Genomic DNA, 22,577 nt, shown 5'->3' with positions numbered 1-22,577 from the left:
TAATAATAGATGATCAAAATTATGTTTTTAAATTAATTTATAGTATTAAATATATTGGAAAGAAAATAAAATCATATGTTAATTATATAGCCTCTCACACAAATGTTTTTGACGAGTCTTGTTAATTATACATTTCAAACATGAAATAATTCCAATTGTATACTACAAAAGCACTATTTCCTTTATATTGAGTCTTACCATTATTAATTATTTTTGAAGTACTTCATAATGAAAATTTCTTCAAAGTGAGAGCTCAATAGTCTTCAGGAAGTTAAGATAACACATTAATTAATTTGTTTTATAAACTCTAACCAACCAAATTAATTATTTTAATTGTAAATACAACAAATCTTTCGAAACTTTATTTTTCAAATCCCTTCCTATCATTCATCACAAGTACTATTGTCATGCTACTTTTAATTATATATTTTTAAACAACTACTACTATTTCTTACATAAAAAATGAATAAATACGTGTTTATATGTAACTCAAGAAAAGGTCTTTTAACAAACTTCCATTTAAGATGAGTTTGTTTTACAATGAGAATTAATATATTAAAAAGCATATAAACATATTTTGTACTTTACTCTCCACATTGTTACCACTGAGCATTTACTCGTGGCTTTTTAATTCAGTTGACCTCTGTTATCTGCCAAGAAATTTTTACACATAATCTGAAGCAGTTTTCGAAAGAAAGTTGCGTATGAAATGAATTTCCCGATTCAACATTATTTTTTCAGTAGAACTACTAATGTATTTTATGTTTTGCTTCTTAGAATCAATCATCCCGTAATTTCATTTGAAAATTACATGAACTTTTCAAAAATAACGTTAGGAGGAAAATGAAACAATCCAACTACATGAACAAGGGTGTTCTCTCAACAACACAAACAGCTAGCCGCTCATTCTCTTTACATTTTCAATATCGCAGTTTATCTTACAGTTTCTGCTCTTTTACATTTTCAATATTGCAGTGTATCATACAGTTTCTTCCATAATATTCTGTTCCCACTTTATAATGGGAGTCTCTCAACCCATTATGACTGGAAAGAAAGGTCTTTGAGAGGTTCTTATATGACTTCTTTCTCTAGTTTCAAAACTGCCATAAAAGCTTCTTGAGGAACATCCACTTTTCCAACAGCTTTCATTCGCTTCTTTCCTTCAGCCTAAACATCAAACAGCATATTAGGTTATCTGGAGTTTACAAGAGAGTAAAGAAAATGAAAAAACTAAAAATGAACTCACTAGTGACCAATTATGTCAAAGGAACCTGAAAGTACACAAGGCGATTAAGCTAATCAAAGTTGGACGATAAACTCCAATAAGAAAAGAAATAAAACTAGGAATCAATCAAGTCAACCAAGTATTAAGTTTGGAATGAAGTTAGAGGTCTCAATCACTATGGACAAGATTCAAAAGCAATATACGATAGAAACAATCGGCTCTGCTTATACATCTACTGGTTCCAGTTTTTAAAATAATTACAAGTTTTTGCATGAGCTGACCCTGGGACCCCTCGCTATAAAAAGGTACAGCTTACTAGTCCTCATATCACACGATGCGCACAAGTGTAAAAAGTTCAAATATTTTAAAAGGGAGAAAAAATTGCAAACCAGACAGTGGAAACAAGCCAATCAGACAAAGATTGCTTGTCACAGGTAATAACAGACAAGAAGAAGTCCAATAGACCAATAAAGAAACAGTCATCGTTATGGCTCACCATGAAAGCGTAAAAAGTTGAAATAGAAATTGCTAATGTCCTCTGAAGGATGGCCTTAATAGGTACAGACTGAACAAATCTGCACACAACTGTTATTGATCGGCACTAGGACGATTGTGGACCAGTACAAATTTTTAAATGCACCGGTTTGTGTTATGCCAGGTGCGAAAAGAAAAACCATTATAGTTTTTCATCCACTATAACATGAAAATTCCACAACACGGTACTCACTCTTGCTGGATGTCTCTGGATTAGAGACCCGATAAAAAAGCTAAAATTTACAAAATAATATCAGACTGGAAGTGGCAGAGAATAAGCAGAGGGGATTGCAACAAATGAGAGGACATTGTTTGCCTAGAAGGGTGCTCATTGGACACTTAAAATAACTTCAATGAATAGTATGACAGAACAGTGAGCTACTGAAAACACTGAAATAGAACTTGTAAAACCAAACACATCAAAATTTTGACATGAATGATGTGAATGCAAGAAACAGCATAATAAGTTGTAAATTCATTTAAAGCATGAGATAACATGCAAATATTGTTAAAAACTCTTCTACAAAAGGCAGTCACATAAACTGAAAAAAGCAATCTCACTGGATACCTAATCCTTGCAATACTGGATGACATCTTCAGGATGAGCTCATTGCCCCGCCTAAGCACTTCCAAGTTTCAAGTATCATACAGTACTAAAATACATCCCATGTATGAATGAAGCAAATTTGATTTCTATGCGCTGTTTCAATTACTAATCATATATGAGGACATGGCGCTCTTTGTGGATCTTGCACAAAGGACGAGTTAGACATCACTCTTAAAATGTTTCTACTGTAGACCTTTTCAGACTAATCAGTTTAAAAAAGAGAACCCCAATCAGTAATAGAAGTTGGGCCTCCTGCAGTGGAAACATAAAAACATGTTGAACACCAAATGTGCTGCAGCCAATCCTCGGGATAAGCCCGGACTTGTAGCAAACTCAAACCCAGTCTAATACTAGTTGTCTGATATACCGAAAACTCATTCCTACATAACAACAATAAATTATTTAAATCTCACAACAATTTACAAATTGTAACGAACTCAAGTCTACATTCTTAAAATTTGCATACTCTGTTTCTTCAGAGGTTATCCTCTTCAATGAAATCTTTCAATCATTAGCTTGATTCCAAACAACGAAATTACAAAACTATTTTATCATAATTTATTTAGGTTCACAAATGCTCTGATAATTTCCTCAATTTCTTTCTTCATTGAACTGGTCTATACGAAGTCTGTCCTCTTTCCCTCACTGTGAGCTTCCCCTATACTTTGCACTGTATGCAGCCACAATCTCCCCTATTATTTCCTACGCACCTCTATTTTGAATGATATTTAACCCATTTTTATACTTGCAAATTCCAGTCTTTAGTGCCCCATACTCACTCTCCACACATTCCTCCTTTTGGGCATTCTATTTTTGTAATGTCCCCAATTTAGCAGTTGTCCAGTTGTGCAACCGTTAGCCTTTTCTTTTCTTTTCTTTTATTTTATTTATCCCAACATTGCTTGTGAAAAGTGGTCGACCCTATGAAGTAGAAATAAAAGGAGAGTTTGTGGCTATTGTTAGGCAGGTTGAATGTGAGAAGAAAATGGATGTGTGAGTTATAGATCTGTTCTTGGCAGTAGAGGACATCTATCCTCTCTTGTGACATTCTAGACATCATTCCCTTGGGGTTTGGCCCTTGGAATTCATTGCTATCAGCTTCATTAACAGGCAGTTTGGGCACATTTCCAGCTATAGGCAAATTGGGTGTTTGCTCATATCATTCTCACTCCTTGTCCGATACTTATGCCATTGTGAAGGGATGATTTTACATGTTATAATGCTGGAGTAATTAGTGAGTTGAAAAGTTTGCTATGTATTTGATTTTATTAATTTGAAAACTAATATTATTTCAATAGTAGTTCAATCTTCAGTTTGCATAAATTCCTTCTCGTTCATGTTATGTGGTTTCAAATCTATGCGAAGACATTAAAATCTCTATCAGCAGTTGGTTCAGTTTTTGGGCATTTCTAGGGTGCCCATTACAATTTTGTATTTATGTTGTAATGGAAACTCTCCATATGATATGTTACTTTATGGATTCGACCATGGAGATTTTTTGTCAACAATGATTCAAATCACATGGAACATAAAAGTGATGCCGAGACTTCGATGTTTCACGTAATGATGATTCATACTACAGAGAGTCTGCTATATCATATTAGAGGTTGGGTGATGACTCTAAGTGGTTATTGGATGATGATAGGTTCCAAGATCATGATTTACATGGACTTGTAGGTTAGGGTAAAGCAGAGACATGAGGATTTTGATACAATAGTGGCTTCCACTTCCTTAGAGGAGCTACAGGTAGAGAAGCCCAGTGGCAGTACCTTGTCAGTGGACATGTGCAAGGTTGTTAGTGCACATGAGGAGATTGATCATGAGGTAAGAAATGAGGATATGGTTTCCTATCACTATGTCATATTTGGGTCAAAGGACATGTCCAAGAGTCAACAATTACAAGTTGCTTATCATTTAATGGGACAACTGAAGGTTAGCAATAACATGATTTCCACAACTTAAGAGCATTTTGATGTTACTTGTTATGTGTTGGCTCCCTATGGTTGGAGTGCTCCCATGACAGATGAGCACTATGATGGTGGTCTTTCCCTTGTGGAGTTTCATGTTCTCTGAGAAGCTATCATAATTATGAGACATAATTATTTACAATTGTTAGCAGATCAGGATTTCTTGCTCAAGAGAGATTGTATATGTTATGAGGCATTATTAGGGAAAGAGGAGAGGTGATTGAGCTCACCCATGAGCTTAAGGTGACTTCTAAGGTATTGGTTGGCTCTCCTAGTGTTGTAGTTGTCGTTGACAAAGATAGTCGTGGAGTTGGAGCATGCACAGTCTATGTCAGCCCCAAATCCAATTCAGCTACATATAGTGGTGGTTGGTGTGAGTTGACTTCTATGGACAGGGATGATGGATGTGATAAGGATATGGTTACATCCATCCTTGATATTAGTACACCAATTATAGATGAGATGAGTGCATCAGTCGAGGACTACAAAGGGCTACCAATTGTATTAGGTCCCCTAGTAGTTAGCATATTGACAGATGACGCAGAACAAGTTATTCGGAGTTTTGATGTAATATTAGTGGATTTACGGACAAAATCCTAAGGTAACAATAACAATGAATACTACTTTCATGGACAAATTCCATAATAACTGAACTTTCATTTGCCAAGTTATAATACAACTACGCAAGAACTGGTGTAATCTTCAAGAGGTCATGCAAATGATTTTCACAATAGAACGTACACAGTCAAAGCAAAAAATGTACATTTCATGATAGAAGTTAAGTATGCATAAAAGTGAGGTTTCAAGCGAACTTTGCATAGCTTACAATCAGTAAATTGTCAAAAGTAGGAATCATTAAAGTCATCAAAACATCATCACATTCTCCATTGATATCAAAATGCTTTATCTAACAATCTAATCTAAATGTGGGAATAAGAGAACAAGCAAGTGTTAGACACATCAAATGATCACCAAACTTCAATGTAGATTCTGTTGTCTCAATAGCTTTATGGAACAATCTCATAATTTCACTACTTACAAATGAGAAATGAGACATTTATATAGGTCCTTATGACAAGAAGTAGCTTGGATCAAAACAATAACCGATGACCTAGATTTTAGCACCTCAACCCTAATTAGGGTTAGGGCAAGAATAGAGAATCTACATTAATGAAGGAGTCTACATGGACCAATGAAGCAAATACCACCATCATAGTGGGCAATAAACGACTACTACACATGTCCATTCAATAGGTGAGGGGCGAAATAAAAGCCAAGTATGCATTAAATGCTTTGTTTTCTTGGAATATATATTATTCTTGATTGTCTTCCTTGAATATAGTGAAGTTTGATTTGGAGACATTTGACTAGCGGGTGTATATGACTGAGTGCCACATTAGCAAGATGGATGATATGCAAGCTCAATTGTTTTCCAACTACATTGTTATATAACCTAGATTCAACTTTGATTAACTCTTTAGAAACTCTCCCTAAATATTTCCATCCTTCCATGTACCCGCTTGGAAATTTATCTTTTTGAAATAGAATGGACTCCCTTTCTAGTGATTCAACCATTCTAGAATTTCTCCACATGGAATTGCCTGATTATCATCCTAAACTTTTTTCTTTGTAAATGCACTTGAATTGGATCTTGACCTCTAGGACCTAGATGTCTTCTTTGAATACCTATAACTGGAGTTCTTCCTACTGCCAAATAAAATGAATGACATAAGAACATTGAATCCTAGGGACATGAACCTGGGAAAAAACCCTACAGTACTAGGTGTGGGGATATCCCTTGGACAAGTATGTTGTGTACCCAAGCACCCATGCCATGGCCAAAAGTTGGCCGCAAACCCCCCTCCCTCGACTTGTCCCCATATCGATTGGGTACTCTAAGACATGGGTATCGGGGATGGTACTTGGTGGCTTCCTAGGTGTTCCTCAACCGCACCCAAGAGGCAACAAGGTGCGATCATCTGCAGTATGCCAAAAGTGAAAAAACAGTTTTGTCTTTTTCTTTTGTTTTCTTTTATTAGTTCCTAGGGAACCCTAAAAGCATGTGGGTCCCATATAGGGACCTCTAAACCTTCATAGGGCCCATACACTTAATTTGGCATTCACATTCAGCATTCATTTTCCTGCAACAGCTGAGAGCAACATGAGAAGAAGAGTTTGAAAGAGTTTAGAGAGTGATTTTGCAAGTGATTACAACATCAAGAGGAGCAAGAGGAGAAAGAAGATTCTGTTTTCCAAGTGACTCATCAAGCACAACATAAGATTTTTACTATTTTCTTTGTTTTATTTTCAGATTTTCTTTTTTTTAAATTTTTTTTTTCTAAAACTAAATGTTGAAATTGAATGCATTCTTAGAATTTAAAATTCTTGATGATAGTTTTGTTTTGTTGTTGTTGAGATTTTCAATGTGTTATGTTAAATTTTATGTTATTAAGTTAGGCTAAAACTTATTTCAATTTCTAAACTAGGCTGAAACAATTTATAATTTATTTATTTTTTGTAAATTACAAATTAGGCTGAAATCTATCAATTCAGTGTTTAGATGGCCTCTAGTCAAAGTGGAAAAGAAAAGGAATTGCATGAGGGAAGTCAAAGTGCAAGTTTATCTCAGTATGAGCTTGAGCATGAGGGTCAAGGAATTGAGCATGGCGCTGATCCAAGAGCCCAATCTAAGCCTCCTTATGTTGCACTAGGAGCACCTTCTATTGATTTCCCTTCTAAGATGTTGACGCAGTTTGCTAGGGGTCCTTATGATCCTGTTAGTTGGCATTCTGAACCCCAATTTTAAACTTGAAAATCTCATCCTCCTAATGATCTTTTCCTTGGTGCTCTTGAAATCTCCTCTAGTTTGTGTTGAAAATGTTGTGTAAAGCAAGTTTCAGATGAAGTTTCATGATAATGAATCAAAATGCTCAAACGCACAAGTTCAAGATTTTCCTTTGTAAATTTGGAACCAATTGAACAAGGAACAAGGTTCAAATGGTTCAATAGGTATGAAGGCTCGGCCTGCATTTCAAATGGGTTCATTGGTTTGATGTGACACAGCAAGTGTGTTCAGGAGAATGTTTCCAGATTGTGCGAGATTACGTGTAATAATTCAAAAGTGCAAAAATGCAGTTCAAGTTCCTAGTTGCACCGGATTTCAAAAATTCAAAAGGTAGACTCGAGGCTCAAAACGTTGATTTAAGAGGTGCCCTTGGTGAGACTCAAAATGATGTTCCAAGTTTAATGTTTTCAAAGACCAATTGACAAATATGTTTTCAAAGAAAATCATGGACAAAAATGTTAATCAAAATGAAAGGGATAATGGTTTATTGTATTGAGCATATCCGAATTTGAATGTAGCCCCGAATTGAGTATTCACACTAAATCACAAAGTGTTGAAGTTCTCTTTTCAAAGAACTTAACATTGGGAATTGCATGCCTGATTATATATTTCAAGTCATGCCCTTATGTAAGGTGTGTGAATACATTTTTCACCAATAAGAATAAATGGCTTGCGAAGATTCATCTATGGTTTAAAGATTGCAAGAGCACCTAACAACACTGGATCAAATGCAGAGACTTTTTGAATTCCTACTAGAATCGGTCCTTGATGGAAATCTTTGGTGCTCGATCACTTCTCAACACCCATAAGTCACATCACTTCAACCATGAATGAGAAAAATGTACAGACCCTAGATGAAGGCTTAAAAGTTGGTTTAAAAGGAACATTATTCTATCAACCATTCAATGTAAAGTATCAAATCATTCATTTTTGTTGATTTTCTAGGATCGCTGCAAATGTACTTGCATTGCCTGTATTGGTATATGCTTTTTAAATGCAACAATCTCCCCTTATATGTATTGCAAATGACAAATGGAGAGACATGTCTATCCATTATAATTATACAATAACAAATATATATAATATCTCATATATTAAACATATACATACACACAAACCCCCCCCCCCCACACACACACACATATATGTAATATGTATATGTATATTTATAGATTTAACCGACTGAAGCTACCAAACATTAACCTCCCTCTTAGCTAGGGAGGATGTAAAAATGGTTTTGGAATATCAACTCATTTGACTTCCTAGTTTATTGAATGCCAACTCATTTGACATTTTAAAGTCAACTCATTTGACATTTTAAAATCAACTCATTTGACTTTGAATATCAACTCTTTTGACATTTGTGAATGTCAACTCATTTGACATTCACTAGGTGCTAAAATGTTCATAAGGTATGTGCACTTGCATTCTCATAATGCATACCATATAAACATCTGCCATGCAAAGTATAATCTATCATGATCTGCATAGACATCGTAAGATATCCATCATAATAGATTAATTTATTGAAAGATCGTCACCTTTCAATAACTTCTACAAATACAAGTGATGATCATTTAGAAGTCGTCACTTCCTTATGATGTAAAAGGGGGGCAGGCCTATAGCACAAAGACTTTTAGACGACTCTTGAATCCAAATCTCCCTCTTTTTTCCTGCAATAACACTCTTGGAAAAGATCAAGATAAATAGCTCTTATAATGCTATAATATCATTTTGATACAATATAAATAATATCTATATTTTTCAATAGATTATGCCACATACAATAATCTAAGGTAACTACAAAAATAAATAAGGGTAGTACTAAAGATAACAAAATACTTATCTCATAACTCATCAATGGTGTCATTCCATCGTGCCTATACATGATTTGTACTCAGCTCTTATGGCTCCTTTAAGAAGCATAGTAAGTGTCGTATAATATAATGTATATATCTGCCACCCTTTTAATAAAGCCAACTCCACATTGTACATGCCAGATTAGTGATGGGACCAATGTGAATGGCAGTATCATTTCTTCTTCCCAGATTGCATTACCACAAGCACCCAAGTTTTTTTGTTTTTGTTTTTGTTTTATTCAACTAACCTTCTCTTATTGGCTAGTGGTTAGATTTTCTTTTGCATGATACAGTAGTTGTTCTTATAACCAATCTGTGACCCTTAATAGCCACATTTGTGGTTATGAATAAAAAACATCACTTAGCAGACTCCTAACATCATCCTTCCCTTGTTTTCCAAGGTGCCAATTTTGGTGCCTGATAGCCTTCGTAAAGATTAAAACCTGATAGCCTTTATGTGGTGAATGTACACAAATTGCCTACTGCGTGGACATTAGTGTACTGCTCACACACCCTCATTCACTTGTCCCAATAAAACTAGAACTTCATCATATTCAGGTAACGCCGCCTCCACATAGGTTGAATAATGGATACTTCAAGAGATTTCCTATGCTGGTGCATATACTCCCACTATCCTCCTTGAATCTTGTTTGTCCACTCTCTCCCTTTACTATATTGTTGAGCATTCATCATTGGCAATCCAAGTGTCTTGTTTGTTAACTCCATGCTAGGTGTTTTGCAGGTAGCACAAAAATATTAACCCAGACGTTGTAGATAATAATCTCCCCACCACAACATTTAATACATCTTCATATGGAATTTGAAAAGGCTCCAATCAATATATATTGGGATATATTTTCATAAACGTTCATCGCTTCACTATAGTCTCCAGCCAAAAAAAATAATCGTTCAACAATATTATCTCATCATTGAACAATATGAGCTTTAATCTTCAATGACAACTATTATCATTGGGTCCTAAAACATATATTCTTTGAAACAATAGATTGCACAAATTGCTTTATTCACAACAATATATTAATAACACCCAGTCCAGAATGCAATACTCGTGCCTAGCATAAATCTTGAAGTTCAAAACAATAGATATTGTCAATTTTATTTGCAGTCTAGCTTTGATACCATGTTGATTTTCTCAAATCGCTGCAAATGTACTTGCATTGCTTGTATGGGTATATGCTTTTTAAATGTAACAATCTCCGTTTATATGTATTGCAAATGACACATGGAGAGACATGTCTTCTCATGAGACATGTCTATCCATTATAATTATACAATAACAAATATATATAATATCTCATATATTAAATATATAATTAATATACATATACATACACACACACACACACACACATATATATATAGGTTTAACTGATTGAAGCTACCAAACATTAACAATTTTAAGGTTGGCCATTTGCAACTACAGTAAATGGAGGTAGCATATGCTCTTCGTTCATAGCATCGAGACCAGTCACCATCTTTTGCTCGGATTATTAAGGAAGGGTACAGTATACGGCTCAACAACATCACATCATGGTGATCAAAGAATGCAGTTGAAGGGTTTGACAAAATACCTAAGGCCGAGCATATCAAAGTATGTTAATAGGTGGAACATATAAATACATTTGAGGTCAAGGTAAGCATAGATGTGGTGGTTTTAAGAAAAGTCAAGTTTCTGATCAGACATATTTATTGGCTTCAATTCCACGTCTTGTGCTTCTTGTCAATTGTCATGGCCTATGCCTGCGGGTGTGAAGGTGATGCCACACGGTCCCCATTGTCAAATGGTGCGAAGCTCAACACTCAAGTCCAAGCTTCATCGTTGCGCAATGGATCTTTGTTTTCACAAGTATTGCATTGTGCTAATAACGTTTGGTCATTTCAATAGAATAATCAACATACGAGTCAAAGGAACATCTCAATAATGAGATAGGTGAAACATTTTAACACAGTCTATGTTTTTTCCTGTGCTCAGGCTTGAAGAGATACATCCGCAGCCAATGAATGCGTCGATGCCACCATATATAGAGTAAGCATCGATTGTCTGACAAAATAAGAGTTTCATAATAAGCTATGGAGATTTTTTGGACAAGCCCGTGGGTGTTGGTGTTCCTGCATAAGCTCAAAGAAAAGGTGATATTTGTGAATTGCTTGACAAAGCACTCAAACCATAAAAAGGTAAAAGAAAATCATTCATGATCTCTCTCGCAAAATCCCTGTGGGTAGTTTTATATGCAAAATAGGAATTTGTTAATGTGTTTCGATGTGAAACACAGAGTGGAATAATGTAGTAGCATGAGGTCACCACAATCCATTATACATCGATGGTATCGATAATATGCGTAGGCCATGTTTCTTTCTCAAAGAGACACCTGCTCGTCACTTGAACCATCTATCGAAAGAATGTCACTTTGTTACTAGAAGGTAACTTTAATGTTGATAAAACATTAAGTCCTATATGGTGAAAGGATAATCTTTAAAGACAACGAAGAGTTGGTTACTAAAACAGAAAGGAAAAATTTGGGAAGAGAAGATAAATATGTGAATGAAAGCCAGGTCAAGGGTTCTTCTTTTTCTGAAGGAGGCAGACGGTGTGCTTCTTCTTTCCAGGGGTGGAGAGTCCTAAAGGTTCTATTGTTTTTGCAGACTGTGTGCTGCATATTTGGGGAAATTTAGATTGTGTAAAGGGGATAGTTTTTTGTTGTAATCAGAAATGTTCGTTTTAGCTTTGTTTCTTTTCCCAGTTTTCTGCAAGAAGTTTTAATTGTCAATAATTGTAATAACCCCTATCTAGCTATATCCTTAAAAAACATCAATTTTCTTTTGCTAATCAACAGTTTGATATTTTGTCAAACATTTGGCAGGAAAATTATTATCACTCAATAAATAATGTTTTAAATTCATAGTAGCTGCTCACAATTTTAATTGATTGAGTCTTTATCAACTTCAACAAATGAACACCACTAAACAATTTAGAAGTAATTCTATAATTGATGGCAATGCTACTAATATCCAATTTAAAATTAACTTCTGGAAATTTACAAGCATGCAATAATGAACCTAGAAATTGACTTCTAACAGATGAAATATGGATTGCAGCTCTCAAGAAATAATCCAATTTACTTGTAGGTTCAGAAATACATGCTCCTTGCTTATAATCACATGTGCTCTAAAACCTGATAGCTGCCCTCCAATAGTTGATAACAGCCTTCCGCAAAGTCTGAAATTGCTGCCAAATACATGGATGACAACCACAATACATTCCTCTTATAACCACGCCAAACAATAGACAATAATGGCATTCCAAATCACAAATTCTCTAGCCACAATGAAATTCCCAAGTACAGTACATAACAGTCGGGAAATACTATAATTTAATTAAGATAATTCTTAAAATTAATTCACAATACCTCAGCTGTGAATTACCAAGCACTTCTTATTTCCAAACCCTTATACTTCAGCAAGGGCAAAGAAATCGACAAACTCAAAACTCTTCACAGGCAACAAAAGAAGATAATCAATCAGATGCTTTTCTCATCAAATGTCCTCATATTTATTATCTCCAAATGACACCAATTTCCCAAAAGAACTAAACTTAAGAAGCTTTCTCTACACAACATTAAAATATAATAAAGTGTCATTAATATAATTTATTAATTGCTTTTGCCTCCAAAAATGACCTTTCCCACCATAATTTAATATTCTGACATGCAAGGTCACTGTTTTTTGTTTCCACAATTTAAAACTTTTCGTCCTGGGTCCAATGAGCTATGATACTAAGGTGACCGACCAACAATACCAACAAAAATAACAACCTCAACGTATTTAGATGAATAATAATAATTTAACCGTCTTGCGAAAACAACTAAAGAAGTGTTAGAATCAAAATTTGACAACACCAAAGTGCTCCTGATGATGAAAGATGATGAATGAACCTGACAGGGTGACTTACTATAAATAGATGCTCCCTCCAAGATTGTTGGAGCCCAAACCGGAAGCCCAAAATAAAAATTGACAGCATCACCCAACTCCTCTAACTCAATTGAGCTCATCGGAACCAATAGTTTGACTTACTATAAATAGTAAGTCCCTCAATTGGAGCCAAAACACAACATAGGCTGCTGAAAAGCTTATAACCCCACAACTTAGAACCTCAAATCCCACTGTCAGCTCATGAGGGTTGCAATGGTGAACTAACCAAGCCAACTACAAGAACCTTCTAAAAATGGAGACATTACAGTCCTCCCTCCCTAAGATTGGTTGTCCCCAAGCAATGCATGAGTGAAATGAACATCACAGTCCATCTGGATCCCAAAGGTAGAACTGCATACTATTCCTATCATGTACAAGCAACTCTTGTAGCACCAACACCCAAATAACGGGCATTAACATCATAATCATCTGAAAACTGACCCTAGGCACTGATGAAAGCAACAACTCATTGAAGCTCAACCCAGCTGAAATACCAACTTTGTCCACACCTGAGTTCCCATCAAACTGATACTCACACCCAACTATACTATGGAGATGGTAACAACCATGGGTACCTAAATCACTACCACAAACTCCAACCTCTGAAAAATGTCTTGGGTGTGTAGATACTACAAGGGGTCTAACTTGTAGCTATCAATCCCATCTGCAAAAGATGGTGCTAACCCATACCATAATAGATGGTATGAATCTGGAGCCAACCCACACCGACGTGAAACCAAGCCCTTTGCCTATGGGTCAAAAGAAAAATGATGAGCACTCACAATAGTGTAATGCCGATAAAAAATCCCCCAATCTCTGACTCCAAACTATTGGTCAAACAGGATCCTGGGAAACCCTCTCAGCAAACCCAACCTCAAAATCCCTATGGGGAAGCATAGTAGACAGAGTCACTACAATCTTTCCCACCAACCTCTAAATAGCACGAGAGCCTCAGATGAGAGTACCCTCAGACACTCTATATGAATCCTCCCCCACATCCGAACTCTCCAATAGATGCTCCATGAAGGACTCTATGTAGTAGAAATTATGTGGAAGCATAAACTTGCTCCCCTGTGACCCACAGTTGATCCCTTTGAAAATGTGGCACTGACAATTGTCAAATGGTACCAACTATATGAAATGATGAAATAGATTCGCTTCCAATAGGAGGAAGCAAATCACCATGAGAGCTCGTCTCAACTGATGCTCTCACCTCCTCTATACCTACTACACCCATATGTTGGACGAATGTGTCGGCCACATTATCACATCCATCATCCCCAACCGTAGAAGCAAACTCACCACCAACCACAATATGCAACTGAATTGGATCTAGGGCTGGTTTGGTCCGGACATTCTCCAACTCCACGATCACCTCATCCAATCGTGATTGTGACTCCTAAAGAGTCAAATGAGTACACTGAAGAGACTCCACAATCACCTCAAGCTCAACCACCTCTTTCTCTAACAAATGTCTCATAAAGGTGCTACCCCACTCCAGAAGGTAATCCTTGTCAGCAACTAGTTGCGAATAGTTATGCTTCAAAATCCTGACAGCCTCTCAAAGCACATGTTCCTCTGCTAGAGAAAGAGTACTATCACCATGCTCATCAGAGAAAGGAGCACCCCAACCAGATGTAGCTGAAAAGATGTCACTTTCACTCACCTTCAATTGACTAGTTACATGATGCCTTTGTAACCCCTGCCTTCTATGCAAACTCTCTGTCTCACTAACTGCACTATGATAGGAAGTTGAATCAAAACTACCCACCACAAGATCAGTCACTGCATGTGTGCTATTGACCTTGCACAACAGTGATTCTGAGATACAACGACTATCTACCTCAATCAACTCCTCATTTGAAGAAATGAAAGCCCTCGCAATATCAATATCCCACATGTCTCAGCTTCCACCTCAAAAGATAGATCCTGTAAACATTGATCCTAGGACCCATTCAAAAGCTCCTTGGAGTCATCAGTTGATACTTGGCAAGGGATATATCCGGTGCAACTCATTGCATCATCAAATGTATCATCAGATGTGTCCATACTATCTGCATCCACATCTCCTAATAAAGCCTCAACTGTTGACACCTAACTCTGCACACATGACTCAACATCAACTTGTGAACCAATAATGCTAGAGTATGAACCCACATCTACTAACTCCATTGTATCACCCAAATCACCAACATCAAAGTTGGGTGACTGCATACATGCATCGGTCCCACCTGAGGAAGCAACTGCCTCTTGCACCGAAGCAACACTATGACAACTCACACATAAATCTCCAATAATAATCCCCTCCTCGAGAGAGTGTGAAGCATCAATAGTAACAATTGTATCAACTGTCTCTACACTTACTGTAGCAACTCTAGGAGCCTCAACCTGCTAAAGCTCAATGTCGCTATCCTCTGCTATTGACACAACCACATCCCTATGAAATAATTCCATCTTTGACACTATGGATACAACTAGTAGGTGTCGTACTAAATATAGGTCCATCTGCATTATGGACACCTATAGGGGAAAACTCAAGCCTTCTTCTTGCTGACCTTCTAAAAGCAGAAACCATGTATCTCGCAACTTACTTAATTGTTTCCGGATTCAACAAGCTCTCCACCAACCTCTGTTAATGAAGCTTAAATTTCTCCATACCCTCCCTCAAGGCATTTAATTTCCTGTTATCTTCCTCATCACTTCGCCAACTCCCAGATCTACTAGGCCTCTGGCATCAGTCCCTAGCTGGAAAAGCTAGAGTGCTAGTCACTCCGCAAACAACAATAGATCTGAAAATGAAATAACTTTCCTACCCCACAGGATGGTAGGGAATCGCTCTAATAGCACTGTAATAACCCCTATCCAGCTATATCCTTAACAAACATCAATTTGCTTTTACTAATCAATAGTTTGATATTTTGTCAAACATTTGGCAGGCAAATTATTATCACTCAATAAATAATGCTTTAAATTCACAACCAGCTACTCAAATTTTTAATTGATTAAGTATTTATCAACTTTGACAAATGAACACTACTAAACAATTCAGAAGTAATTCTATAATTGATGGCAATGCTACTAATATCCAATTTAAAAATTGACTTCAAGAAATTTGCAAGCATGCAATAATGAACCTGAAAATTGACTTCTAACAGATGAAATATGGATCGCAGCTCTCAAGAAATAATCCAATTTACTTGCAAGTTCAGAAATACATGCTCCTTGCTTATAATCGCAGGTGCTGCTTATAATCGCAGGTGCTCTAAAACCTGATTGCTGCCCTCCAATTATTGATAAAAGCCTTCCACAAAGTCTACAATCGCTGCCAAATACAGGGATGACAGCCACATTACATTCCTCTTATAACCATGTCAAACAGTAGACAAAAATGGCATTTCACATCACAAATTCTTCAACCACAATGAAATTCCCAAGTACAATATGTAGTACTCGGGAAATACTATAATTTAATTAAAGACAATTCTCAGAATTAATTCACAATACCTCATCTATGAATTACTAGGAACTTCTTAATTCCAAACCCTTACACTTCAGCAAGGGCAAAGAATCGGCAAACTAAGAAACTCTTTGCAGGCAACAAAAAAAAATAATCAATCGGATGTTTTTCTCATCAAATGTCCTCATATTTATAATCTCCAAATGACACCAATTTCCCAAAAGAACTCCACTTAAGAAGTTTTCTCTACACAGCATTAAAATATAATAAAGTGTCATTAATATAATTTATTAATTGCTTTGGGCTCCAAAAATGACATTTTCCACCATAACTTAATATTCTGACATGCAAGGCCACTGTTTCTTGTTCCCACAATTTAAAAGTTTTTGTCCCAGTTCCAATGAGCTATGATACTAAGGTGACCAACCAACAATACGAACAAAAATAGCAACCTTAGCATATTTAGATGAATAATAATAATAATTCACCCATCTTGCGAAAACATCTAAAGAAGCATCAGAATTGAAATCTAACAACACCAAAGTAATCCTGATGATGAAAGACGATGAATGAACCTAACAAGGTGACTTACTATAAATAGACGCTCCCTCCAAGATTCTTGGAGCCCAAACTGGAAGCCCGAAATAAAAATTGAGAGCATCACCCAACTCCTCTAACTCAATTGAGCTCATCAGAATGAACAATTTGACTTACTATAAATAGTAAGTCCCTCAATTGGAGCCAAAACACAACATAGGCTGCTGAAAAGCCTATAACCCCACAATTGAGACCCTTAAATCCCATTGTCAGCTCACAAGGGTCGCAATGGTGAATTGACCAAGCCAACTGTATGAACTTGCTAAAAATGGGGACATTATAGTAATATTTAGAAATTGTATAATTTCTAATTGAATGAAGATTTTCATTGCTTCGAAGATTATATGCTTTGAATCAATCTTATTTTCGTTCATGTGTGGATTAAGGTTGAATGATGGCTCTAGCGTTCTATTACAGAATTCATTTATTGCAGGGGTTGTCCTTGTTAGTTTAATCTTTTCTCAATGCATGTGCAGGTGGAAGAACTGTGCGTCTCCATTGCCACATGTGAAAGTATTTTCTTTCTATTTCAATTATAATAATTTGCCCCCTATCCAAGACTAGTGCAAGTAGCCTTCACTTTCAAGTTAAAAGCGTTTCTTAAATCTTATTCATTGTATATCAAATTGGGGTGTTGTACCCTATAAAATTCGAAGGGCGCTTGCACAATTCAATGGCAAAGTGACCCAACCGTTGGTATCTCTTTGTGTCTTCATTTTTGGGCAAATAAAAGTTATTTTGATGGTTTATTGTGTGAAGACAAATCTGTTTGCCAACAGATCCAAAGTCCCCTCTGAAACAATTTGTAATTAGAGTTTCACTCCCTACAGCTACAAGTGGTGGCATATGGAAATGGAAATGTGATTTTTGTGGCGTAGAATGATATGGAAGCATTACTAGAGTTAATTCACACCTTCTCTTTTGGATTGGATATGGTGTGAGCTCATGCATATTCCTTGCTGATGCTGAAATTGTGAAGTATACAATTGAAATAAACAAACTATGGGGCATACCTAATGATAATGTGGTTCCAGTGCCTAAATCTTTCGCTTGTAGGTAACAACTCCAAGCTATTTAGCAATTATAGGGGCGGCGAGATATTTCTACGTGTATCTTGCATCAAATAGTAGGGACTTTGTTAGATTCATTTTCCATTCCTTCATCCTTTCATAGTTCAACAAGGGGAAACGGAAGGTGGGAAGTCCTACTACTACCAACTCTTAGATGATGCACATAAAGGATTGGTTAGATGATGTCATTGGTGAATTATTCTTTGTTGATTTATTTAACATGCACATGAAGGATCGACTAGATGATGCGATTGGTGAATTTTTCTTTGCTAATGACATCTCATTATATGTAGCTCGATCTCCTTACTATAGGAAATTGATGTCCATTGAAGCGAAGGACAAAGGGTCATCATTTGTGCCACCAAATGAGCACAAATGTAGGACCACGACCTTGGATAGGCAGTATAGCAGGGTTGGGGTTTCGATGGAGCAGATGGAAGCATGTTGGATAGAGTCGGATTGCAGAATTATTATGGACAGATCAACAAGATTATTTAATATAAACAAAAAGAGGCTGATAGATTGATTCTAGATCCTCTGAAATTTTCACTGAATTCACTCAAGTTTATGACTGACAAAACCACAATCACCTACACTACTCGTGTGCATTTCCCTTACAAAAGAAAATCTTCTCCCTTATGGGATATGAATTCGATGCATCTATGACATCTAAACTAAGAAAACCAATAAAATTTGATAATTATTTAAGGCTAACCAAATCTGTTCAATGTTTTGAAGTTAGCTTCAGGAGGCTTACATATCTGAGTTACAATGATGTCTCAAGTAATACAAAGTATTATATAATTAATTAGTTAATTAATTTAAATCAATTATTCAATATGACTCATCCATATATCTCTCTCATAAATTGATCACAATGATAAGACAAGAAGACGAACTAGAAGTTATCAAGAAGGATTCCTCGCTAGCTAAATGGGAGTGTTGATGTTATGGTAGCTAGACTCAATCTCCTTCAAGCCAACACAGGTAACATAAAGGTTGTGATAATATAATTGATAATATGATTATTGCATTGAAAACTAGTACATTATATTAAATTGAAAATATAATTATTATATTATGTAATAGTTAATATATTATATTAATTATGATTACACAATATTAATAATAATTATATTATATAATCATACCTTAATATGATTATTATGAACAGTAGCATCCCTTGGCGTTGGAGCATTACCCACATATATGAAGGAAGAGTGTCTTGCTATAATATATGGATAAGAAGGGAAAGCTAATCTAAAAATCTAACACAACAATGCAATAGTTTAGGAAATTGAATTGTATAATCATAGCATAACAATAATTACAAGAGTTTTCTTTGTCACTAACACAAAAAAAAAATGATAATACTTGTTAATACTCTCTAAAGATATCCCTTCTAATTGACTATATGGTAATTCATAATATCGTACACATGTTCTCTAACCAAAATTATAGCCAAACATGCAATAGAATCGTAAACAAAAGTGACACCATCCCAAGAAGGAATGGATAACTTGTCCTGTTACATCAAGTTATGCATCACACATACGTGTAACATTTAAGCACACCATGAAAATATAGAATTATAGCATCTGAAAGTTGATTAAGATACGATGCAACCCTCAAGATTACTTATCACTAAACAAACTGCTCTTTGACTCAGCCAGCTATGTTGCATGTTGTTTTATAAGACATTGTGGAATGCTCAAATTTTGAAAAGAAAAGTGTTTTACCTGTTTTTTGAGCAATTTCTTCTTTCTGCTTATGTCGCCACCTACAAGAAAACACAAGCATTCAAACTAAGTAAAATGACTGTGAAATAAATTAGAGTTTCCATCATTTAATAAATCTTGAGATGGTTTACATATTAATACAAATTAAATTCCTAAGCATTGTTTGAAAGGGCTTTGCTTTATCTTTCCACTAATCATAATATCTACTAAAATTTAAAAACTCCACATGCTCAAGATGGATAAGTTATTGCTCAGTTCTTGTCCATTCTCACCTATTTAAAGATACCTCTTACATTTAGTGAACCTGCATTAATGTTTATACATGCAGTTATAACTAATTTATGAGAATATACCAGGCACAACTTTTGCCCAAAACTCTTACCATAACACTTCGCTAGAACATCCTTTCTTAGAGCAGAAATTGTCTCACTTGCAACCACTTTAGCTCCAATGCAAGCCTGTAATCAAGATAAGAATACCATGTTTAACAAGTCAATGAAAAGCACAGCAGCTCAACTCATCCAGACATTTAATCTAGTTTTTTTCAAAGAGATGAATTGTCGGTTTACAGGAAACAAATAAATAATTGGTATACTGTGGTGGAATCTTTGAAATACCTAAGTTTGCTATAAGTTTTATTAGAAAAATACAATTTAATCATTGATAAAAATTACAGAAAAACATATAATGTCGAAACTCGAGGCATATCAATCCACAGAAAAAACCTGCAAAACACTCTACAAGCTTCCCATTTAAACAAGGAAATTGAAGTGAATCGCAAGAAATTTGAATGGCTACACATCTTAGATATAATATAATGTATTATAACATTTGTACACCATTGCTTATTATGATCAATTATGATGTAATAAATTAATAATTCACCAGAGTTATGTTTAACAAGGCACCTTAGGGAATGTAAATTGCATCTACCAATGTAACTATGGACATTAATGCGTGAAAAACATGGTCAAAGAATTATTCATGTTAACAATTCTGACAAAATTTTGTCAAAATGCATGCATACACACCAAGGATGTAATCATAAAAATAGCAATGCACAAAAGCATAAGTGTAAACATGAGACTTGTAAAGGTCATAATTAATTCACATGGCCTCAAAATTCAGTGGTCTCTTTTGAAATCACAAAACTTTCAAAAGAAACTTATCATTGTTTAATTTCACCAAGGTATGTTCTCTTTTTTCCTACAACAGTATGAAAGATAAGCTTGTCGTCTCTTGCAACCAACTCACACAAAAATATAGTCATATAGACTCAACATTAAGTGGCATTCTTTCAAAACACAAAGTTTGATAATAGAAACATAATGCAGCCACAAAAATATCCATGTTTAGTCAGTCATCTGTAACTATTTGAAGCTTATTTTGTTGTCTCATACAAGATGGCATGTTTAAGCTGATTTGATACTTGTCCACAATGCATGTATTATGCCTAGGTGTGAGATGCTACACGTGTATCAATCACCGGACCCTTCAAAGTGTTGAATATCTATAGACTTCTAGAAAAGTCACAGGAACAAGTAGACTAGAAACTAGCAAATGCCTCTCATCACCCAGCATAATGGAGCACATTCTATTAATAAATGTCACTAAGGAATTATAAAACATGTCATGTAAATATGCAATCAAAGTAAGAGAGACTAGCTTAGGTGTTGATAAGACTCCAACATACACTCAATTTCGCAAAACTATCAATCTTAATCTAACAACCAATAAATCCTAATCAAAGTGCAGTACAGATTGAGTTGCAACAACTTACATCCAATAAATAACTACTCCCAGCTACAACTAGTGTAATTAACATGTTTCTAAAATAATCCCAAATTACTAAAAAAAGCTTGAAAACTTTCTTAGGCCTATATGCCAACCTAACTGAGACTTAACATAAAAAAAAGAAGCCTAATAATAGACATCAGCACAGACAAATCTTTGTAAAGTTTCTGCAAATTCTTTGGACTGAATATGGACTGGAATCTACCTTCTTTATCTCCTTATAACTTGCTGTGAATAACTTCAGATTATAGCCTTTAATTGGATTAGACGAGTAATTCAGAATTCTGTCTTTTACTTCTGCACTTCGTATGAGGGCAGTAATGACTAAGGAGCAGACTTGTATTTGATCTTGTGTGTCCTTAGACTTCATCCTTACCCTCTATAAGTATAGGAGTCAAGGCACATGTCCTTAGAAAGGACATGTGTCTTCCAAAAATCATTTGCCTAGCCTCTAGAAGTTGGCAACTTTCTAAGGATAATTCAATATTAATTACAAACATAGACAATGTTGTTAGATTAGTATTTAAACCAAACTCTTAAGGATAGACGCCGATCTTGCAAAGGTAATAATGCAAAGACTTAATCCCTTACTTATCATGCTATATCAGATTTGATCGATCTGTTATCAGATCAGTATGATTAATAAGTTACAGATTTAACACTCCCTCTTAACTTGATAATCATACTGAGAGATATCATATTTGTGACATCAATAAAGATGAACAAGCAAGAATTGATACTCTATATCTATTTGAATCTCCTTAGAATGTAGTATCATAGAACACATGATACAATGTCATATTACTAAGCCTGTAGTATGACAAATCACTAATACTAGTGATAATAGTATTGCAAAGAATACAATGTACAGGATAAATCTGAAGAGTATTTTA

General features: G+C 35.4%; 1 protein-coding gene across 2 annotated transcripts in view; it reads right to left on the bottom strand.

Moving 5' to 3' along the window:
* Positions 1–705: 705 nt before the first annotated feature.
* LOC149532320 (Small GTP-binding protein) overlaps positions 706–22,577 on the bottom strand; it is a 317,802-nt gene continuing 295,930 nt past the window's right edge. For both annotated transcript variants that reach the window (XM_089807649.1, XM_089807650.1), the window contains exons 20-22: positions 20,273–20,348; positions 19,891–19,931; positions 706–1,167 (exon numbers count right to left, since the gene is read on the bottom strand). In XM_089807649.1, the coding sequence (XP_089663775.1) occupies positions 1,072–1,167; positions 19,891–19,931; positions 20,273–20,348 (213 nt within the window). In that variant the 3' untranslated portion in view covers positions 706–1,071. The remainder of the gene's footprint in view (positions 1,168–19,890; positions 19,932–20,272; positions 20,349–22,577) is intronic.

The sequence above is a fragment of the Cupressus sempervirens genome, chromosome 10, assembly GCF_028749045.1.
Source record: "Cupressus sempervirens isolate cs-2001-9-10 chromosome 10, ASM2874904v1, whole genome shotgun sequence".
Lineage (NCBI taxonomy): Eukaryota > Viridiplantae > Streptophyta > Pinopsida > Cupressales > Cupressaceae > Cupressus > Cupressus sempervirens.
This window is presented reverse-complemented; position numbering and strand designations above follow the sequence as displayed.